The sequence below is a fragment of the Argopecten irradians genome, chromosome 15 (assembly GCF_041381155.1).
Source record: "Argopecten irradians isolate NY chromosome 15, Ai_NY, whole genome shotgun sequence".
Lineage (NCBI taxonomy): Eukaryota > Metazoa > Mollusca > Bivalvia > Pectinida > Pectinidae > Argopecten > Argopecten irradians.
This window is the reverse complement of record NC_091148.1, coordinates 13,578,037-13,586,577: the sequence shown is the minus strand read 5'-3', so window position 1 is coordinate 13,586,577 and position 8,541 is coordinate 13,578,037. Positions and strand designations below refer to the sequence as shown.

Below are 8,541 nucleotides of genomic sequence, written 5' to 3'. Positions count from 1 at the left end.
TTAATATGTTAATATAGATTAGATAGGGTAATTACATAGGGTCGATGAGCGCCTCGGAATATCGGTAGATAGAAAAACAAAATGGCTGACCTCGACAGGGGGATGTCTCATTAACGATTCTTGAAATACAAGCGCACTTATATTTTTTTAATCTTAATTTAATATTTTTTTTAACTCTCATTGTCAACTTTAAGTACAGAAACCCTTTACATGTATGCTATAGAAAGACCGATGTCTGTATTCTTAAATGTGTATTATTTTCGTTAGGTTTCATAGATAATTTTACGCGCTTGTGGTAGAGCGTATTAATTTGTACAAATAGGTATACTCTCCAGCAGCTTTCATTTTGTTTGAAATTTAAAAATTTGTTACGCATAAACTTATATGATCAGAGGTTATTTTCTGGATGTGCATAATATCAACAAGCAGCTGAATATGCCATCTTTCTAAACATCAAACATTTGGTATGCTAAGCCATTTAAGGGAACAATTCTCGCACATCAGTAAATGTGCACTTTATTTCTGGTTGACGTAATTAGCACAGAAAGTGATGACGTCACTTAAACATAATACAATTTGACCAATACATGTACATGTTGATGTATATTTTGTGCGGATTTACTGAGCGTGGAAAAACAACACCCTTCAGGTATTGCTTGTAGACGGAAGAAAAGATGAACATATAATAACAAACACATGAGTTATTTTTTATTTATCTTTAATGTATTTTCCTGAATTCCATTGAACTATAATGGGCTATACAATGATGAAGATGAAAGAAAACAACATATTCAATCAGTTATCTCCCCTTCTTAGTCACGTGATTGTACTGAGTGATCCTGATCGTTTCTCTCAAAAACCAAAATTCAGAGCCAACCAAGGACCATTCACGCAAAACAAAATGAATGTTAATGACCTGAACCTCTCAACAACGTTGCGAGAATAAGCATAAAAAATAACAACACTATACTCTGTACAAGATCATTGTAAACATTTAGTCTGGCCAGACACTTCTTATCAACAAAACACTTATGTTTATAATACAATAACAACATAACAAAAACTTCACAAGGTAAAATACCAACAAACAAAAAAGATGAGTTTCTGGGTGAAATAAAAGTCTTACAATCATCAATATGTAGGAAAAATCATTTTCCTCCTTCTACGATTCAGATATATACATAGTCCATAGCTATACCGTATGTATATATACATATATAATATATATATATTCTTTTTTCAAAAGAAAGATGATGTTAGCACTTGAATGAAATATGAAAAAAAGGTAACGACGAAAATGGATAAAAATGCAATTTTCCGTCAAATCCACCAATGTCAGCATAACAAGGAGTGATAGGAGAGAAAAAAGAACAATAGAGAAAAAATCTTGCATGCATGGAAAGAAATTCAAACAGGTGCATGAAACAACTTAGCAAACTATGATGAGCCTCTTCATTCGCATGTTTTAGTAGCCAAATGCCATCATAAATTGTATCGTTTATTATTGAACAGAACATTAATGATTCAAATCGAAATTGGTTCCGTGATCATACTGACAATTTACAGAATATCTGATATAAAAATACTTCGAATTGGCTACATAATTATGTTTATCTCCTAAACTTTTGCATTGATTGTGATGAAAGCTAACTATGCAGCTATATATCAAACCTACTGAGATTAACTTTTGAAGAATTCGAATGATCCGATTCATTTACATCTTTTGATTTTGTCACCTGTATGAAAACAATATTGATTTGAAACAGGTATTTGGGTCAGGGGTGTATACAAAATCGTCACTAATAATCTTAGGCTATCCCTATCTCATTATTGGATACCTTATTTCACAGCTTGAATTTCAATCAACACAGAAACATTTCAAAAATCTTGTATTGCATAACATATTTCAAATATATTTTAGGGGATTTAGACAATATAATTCAACAAAAAAAATCCTCGTCTTATTGAAAGTATCATCCCTTGCATTCAAGATATTTCACTCGGAGATAAAACAGAACATCACCGGGAATGTAATTATCTCCCTTGGAATTAAGACAAAGTATTTTAATTTGAACAAACTATCACCTCATTATTGTTCTGCACTGATGTATTTACCAACCCTATGTGGGCCAGATACTTTTTTGACGTTGTCGCGACGTTATTCCTAACTGACATCGAGAACTTCTAGTCTTAGGTTTGACACACCAAATGTTCAGTTCTAGAGAAAAACTGAAAATAAAGAGTTGGATCACACCCTTCTCTCTTCCCTCATATCCTACTCGACTTTGGACGTCGTTACAGCTTTTTAGTTCAGATTTTATTATGCATTAAAAAGACACATGCACATCCAGTGCGAAATGGATGGATTGCCTTATAACCCTACGTCACAGTAGTTCTAACATTGCTCATGAAATTTTGAATTTCTCTTACAACTGGCAAGAAAAACTATCACAAAATATGTACATGTATATTATCTAAATTCGAATCCATTTCATTCCTATTGAAACTTTACAGCCCTACAGTCGTTTCTTCACAACCTTTACTTGGTACTCCCAGAGTAACATTGACCAGGTCAAACTGTATCAGAATCTCTACTAGGTATTGTTTCTCTAGGTTATTTCCCTTCAATGACACCTTGCCTCTTGCCCTATATATTACCTATCACTCCAAACAAGTAAACACATGCCAACATGCAGAGCCATATGCAATAAGCTTGCTGTTTACATATAAAACTCTTCTAGTTTTACTTCTGTAGAAAGTTTGATAATTATTAAGTTAAAATTATCTTTAATACCTGTGTTTAATACCCGATGTGTTTTGTATTGTCTAAACAAGTAAACTATGTGAAAAACAAGTTAAGAAATCACAAAGAATTTTCTTCAATCTTAAAGTATCATCTTTGATGACTGACCGGTTTTTTTAATACATAAAATGTTATCTTTACGAAAAACAAGATTTCAAATGACAAAAGTGAGAGAAACAAAAGACAAGTAGACGAAAAAAATCAACCGGTAAATGTTGTGTATTGTTACTACACAGTACTGAGCCCAGTCTTTGTATACTCATTAGAGTAATTACAATATCATACAATATGTCTGGCCATACCAACAGTGACAAAAATACATCATTTTCCAGCCACCTTTGCTGCCGCTGGACAACAAAAAGATTTTCATTTCAACTAAAATTCATAAGACCTGAGTACACAAGTAACATTTTATATTGCAATTTCATCTACTTCAAGTATTTTTATCGTAGGAACGCTTTTGAGCAAGTCTCGTTTGACCCGTTTTAATTATGTTTGAAACATAACACTTGTAATTATAAATCCATTATATTGAATAATGAACAAAATTGTGTGTGATTAAAACAACTGTTGAATATGCTACAACTAATATATATATACTATAGTGTAGACACGAATCTAACCATAGAGCAGCATTCAACTATTGACTATTAGTATCCTATTTCAAGACTTAGCTATTGTTTTACAATAATTAGAAGTCTTTGTACTGGCACAGAATGTGCGAAAATAAAAAAGGAGGAATATAATCCATATTTTACATAGGTAAAATAATCTTACCGTATTCAATCCAATAAGCGCCTAAAAGGTATTGCACAAACCGATTTTTAAAAGAAACTACGGTATCCATGTTTTTAGTTTTCTGATTAACAAGTAAGAGTCCTCAAAACAAAGGATGCTGTTGTTCTTTTAGAGATAGGAGAAATTATTGGCTGGAATACGGTACAAAGACAATTAAAAAAAATCCTTTTCGATACTTTATCAGTTCAAATTAAAAACCAAGTACCCCGAAACATTAACAGTTACAGGATTCTATTTAAAAAAGTTGAATTCTTCGTATAGGTTTATGAACGGATACAAATTAATACAGTATCATTGCATTACAGGTAGCAGATAGCTAGCAACAGACTTTAATACAGAAATTCATTACAAGTTTAAAAGCGTGAGGTGGTACATACATATGTATATCATATACTATATATTTATAGGTAAGCAGGGTTCCTAAGATAAAAATATTTTCAAGAAGTTCAGCCTTTTTATAATTCCTTTTCTGTGATAAAAAACAAAACAAGGACAAAAAAAATGTGCGTTGATACCACATGATGTACGAGTTATATACTTACAAACTTGTAATGTTATCAATTTATGGAAAGAAAAATAGGGGTATGATCTTGATGAAAATGAATCGATGATTTGTTATGACCATTACAACAGTACTCTGTAGCTTAACACATTTTTACTCCAAAACATCAAATGCATGAGTAAATAAGACATATATTGAGATATATAATATATTTATGTATATATATATTTATATATGGACATGTTGTTATATACACTTCCATCAAGTTTCATGTGTTAAATCCCCACGGGAAATTTAAAGGAATTGACAGTTGTATTGAATACCACCTCAAAAACTCAATACTTTAATTTTGATTATGGCAACCTGTAAAGAAATGCTTCACAGACTCGGAGCAATGGCATGAAGACAAAACCCATCATTGCTCTAAAACTGACACTTAGTGAAGAGTTCCTCGTATATCACGTAGAAAATTGTCTTTTTGTCATCACCGTCTTCTGTAGGGAATTTGTCCAATAATGACTTCTGTAAAACCATGCATTCTGACAAATTGGTCAAACACCACCAAGTTATGTTCAGTTGAAACTTGCATCGTTCAGTCGAAATAAAAAGATCATCACAATTCATGTTCACAGAAAACTCTTTTACCATAACTTCGTTGTAATGTAGCAAAAGCCGGCCTTTTGATTTTAAAGGAAAACATTAAGAAACACATCCACTCAATGTGATTAGAGTCAAAAACTAAAAAATTGTGAGATCTAAATGATTAATTCCTTCCCTCATCACCAATTATTAAAGGCAAGAGATGTGACTTTGAATTTTTCAAATATGTCTAAGGCATTAGCTCGACCAAATTCAAAAATAAAAGGAAAGGGGCCTACATATTAATTAGCTGCCTAGAATGAAATATTTTACATACTTTGTTGAATCAACATCACAATTACGCTCTGTTTTAAAAGTAAGATGATTTCTGGCATTAACAGTTTGGATGAATCACAAAGTTTAGGAGAAAAATGGCCTTAACTAAGCTTTCATATATTTCATAGAGACAAAATATCTGCCCGATTCGTGGAGAATTAAAGATGAAGAAATTAATTCACAGGAATATTCCTCAAACTCCATTAGTAAGTGATGATGAAACCCAAAGAAATCTATACTTCTTCCTTTGCTGTCAGGTAAAAACACCATACATATCTTCCGTTACGAAAAATATACACTTATTCTATAAGGTTGAAATGAAGAAAAATCCCTGGTTTATCGTGATTTGATTAGGCACTTTGTGCTGTAAACCTGATACTGGCTCCAGCACTTCGACGGGTTCCCATAACATGGGAGAGTAGCAGAGCGGCTCCTATTGTTTCCTGCTTTTCTTCTGACACTTCCTCTCCCACTAATCTCTCTTCAGAGTTATGGGAGGTGATCTATAACGCCGAGAGAGGCATTACCTCTGATCATTGACAACCTCTGTAGGCAGCCATTTTGTCTTTGATTGTCAGCCTCGATAGATATGCTTTTGTCTGTTTCTCGCCAATTCCATTAAATGTGGTGACCATTTTCATTCCTAGTAATCGGTGTCTTCATGGTTAACAACTGTGTCTGTAGACACTGTGTGTCTATCTATGGCAACCATGCTTTGTCTCGTGACACTTTGTATCTCTATGGTTACCAAATCTACGCACAAGACACCGTCTTTTAGTTTTTAAAGTACATCACATCTGTAGCATGGAGTGAAATCCAATGAAAATCAATCCAGCATTCCTGAAGGAACGTCCTTATTTCAAGGATATAATCCACTACATGTTTTGCCTCCTTTGCACTCTAAGCAATCCATTTTCATACTTTCACTTCAGACTATAACACACAAAAGTAATGAAATTCCTCCACGTCATCATGTCTATTTTTTACTGAATGTGGAATCATATTGAATCCTCAGTCATTGAAAGGTCATGACCTTGCACATGCAGAGTGTTACGTACATCCACACTTTAACCAATTCTTATTCCAATCTCATCACAACTCCGCCCACTAATAAACCACATCTGGAATATCACACTCTGTATGGATATGTCTAATGTATAATCCACACAAAGTAGAAACATTTTATGACCCGTGTTTTCCATTCCATACTGATTAACAGAAAATAACTTTTTTTCAGAATCTAAGCATGGCGTTTCGTCATTCCGATGACAGCAGCTGCTGCAGAAGACTGTTCTTATGCTCAGCTGGCTTGATGTCTTCACAATTTGTCTGCAAAAGAGAAGATTCAATGAGCAAACGTAATAACTAACCCACCACAAAACAGCGAAAAAATAAGAGTGATTCTCAAACAAATGCAGAAATAAAACGATTTATTCATGAAAGAATGAATACCAGGTTAATATCAATCTTGACCTATCTGTTTTAAAACTTCACTAGGTTTGATAACAGTAATTGTGCTTACCCTTGGTTCCTTTTGTACCACCTGAACTTTGAGTCTATCCACCAATCCCTGTTGCCTTACACCTGTCCCAGGTTGCTGGCCAGGCTGTAGAAGCTGGGCTCTAAATAAAGATGTGGCCTTCACCTCAGGGTCAGCTACTTCTGTTAACGAGTGATAAGGTCAAGGTCAAAGAAATAAATCAAAGTCATATGACATGTTCAAATGGCAATATGCTTACAATCACTTATAATGTTTGTAACTGGGAAGAATGACTAACATCTAAGCATGTTAGTGTATCTTAAATAGATGTCAAGTATATATAGATCTATCGTTCAGCAAAGTCAACTACTCGGCCAAGTAAAGGGTGAGAAGTTCATTGAAGGTTATTGCGTGAAAAAGATTTTTCAGTCAGATTTAAAAGATATACATAAGTCAACGAGATATAGCTAGCTGTGATACCTGCTGGTTCCGGTTTGTCTAGTTTCGACAGAGCTTGGAACTGCTGATAACGATCTTTGGCTTCCTGTCGTTGTTTCTGAACTATATCCTCTTCCTTGAAGTCACCAAGGTTAAGACTAGTTCGTGATTGTCCAGGGTTAACACCGTGCTCCTTTGCCATCTCATCAACTGTAAGAATAAAGATCAAGGTCATTCATTTGAGTTAAGTTGGTAGCCTCTCTTACCACTACGCTAGAGTCTTAATATCGGTCTCATCAGTGAACAAAAGATCAACTAATGATACTAAAAGGACTTTATTCACTATTTCTATTCTATTTGTGAATGAAGAGACTCGTACCTTAAGTGGATAAAGCGTATGTAATGGTGCTAAAATCTAAATAAGAGCCTGTAATGTCATGCAATGTACCCAACTTACTTTGCTCAAATATGTCTAGAGGAATTTCACTGGACTCGTAACTAGAGTTATCTTGTTGCTGCTGTTGCTGTTGTGCCATCTGCTGTTGTTGTTGTTGCTGTTGCATGGCTTGTAGCTGTTGTTGTTGCTGCTGTTGTTGGTTTTGTTTTTCTGATCGAGCGGCACATATATTTCTCAATTCTTGTTTGACATACTGTGACGTGGAATTCACACTCATTCCCATACCAAGTTCTAACTTTTTACTAAAATGAAAAGATAATAAAATTACAGAACTAATCTGTACTCTACTCACCATATGAAATTTCCAACTTAGGAATGATAAATCACAGAAATTTTATCGAATCCAAATCACTAATAAGAACATGCTATTACTTTTATTAAAACGTTTTCCTCATTAGTATGTCAGCATGTTGTATATTATCTGTTTTTTTAATATGCAGATTAAGAATTTCTTCATAATTTAACTGCTACATTGATACTGCGACAAGATTTTATAGTGAAAATTGTCTAAAACGGCATGGAGTAGCACATTTGGCCGGTATATCCAGGTTTCCGAAATATACAGGTTTTAATTACTATTAATTAAGAAGAAAAAAGAATATGCCGGAGTATACAGGTTCCGGATCAAACAAGTTGTACTGTACATTTTGAACATTGTGTACCTTGTTTCCAGGTCACCAAACTGCATGTCGAAGTCGTCAAATGATGTAGATGCCGGTACTGCCCCCTGCGAGTTAGCCACCTGACCAAGTCGAGACATCCCCGACATCGGTGGATTGAAACTTGCCGTGGACACTGATTGGTTGAATGGCGGGCTAACCTGATTGGTTGGAGGCTGTCGGTGTGATGTGTTTGGTGAAATAGCATGGGGCGACATCAAAAGGGGATCTGGACTGCTCCCAAAGGGGCTATGAGGTGTACGGGGCGACGCTCGACCTGTCGGCAATTGAGGACAATAAAATAAGAATCTACATAACAGATTATATGGTGATTTACTGCATATATATACCACATTAGAAATAGGAACGTTTAGGATAATTAAGTCAACTAAACTCATCAGGATATATGCTGTAACACTAATGGTATTATCTTCACCTTGACCTATAAAAAATCTTTTTTTTTTTACCTAAAAACGTCAGTAGTGATTT

At 34.4% G+C, this 8,541-nt stretch overlaps 1 protein-coding gene across 6 annotated transcripts in view; it reads right to left on the bottom strand.

Annotated features, from left to right (window-relative positions):
* Positions 1-701: 701 nt before the first annotated feature.
* The window catches only part of LOC138309030 (nuclear receptor coactivator 3-like), a 153,260-nt gene continuing 145,420 nt past the window's right edge, over positions 702-8,541 (bottom strand). For all 6 annotated transcript variants that reach the window (XM_069250126.1, XM_069250129.1, XM_069250131.1 and 3 more), the window contains 5 exons: positions 8,056-8,329; positions 7,394-7,635; positions 6,979-7,146; positions 6,541-6,680; positions 702-6,347 (listed from right to left, as the gene is read on the bottom strand). In XM_069250126.1, coding sequence (XP_069106227.1) covers positions 6,276-6,347; positions 6,541-6,680; positions 6,979-7,146; positions 7,394-7,635; positions 8,056-8,329 — 896 coding nt within the window. In that variant the 3' untranslated portion in view covers positions 702-6,275. The remainder of the gene's footprint in view (positions 6,348-6,540; positions 6,681-6,978; positions 7,147-7,393; positions 7,636-8,055; positions 8,330-8,541) is intronic.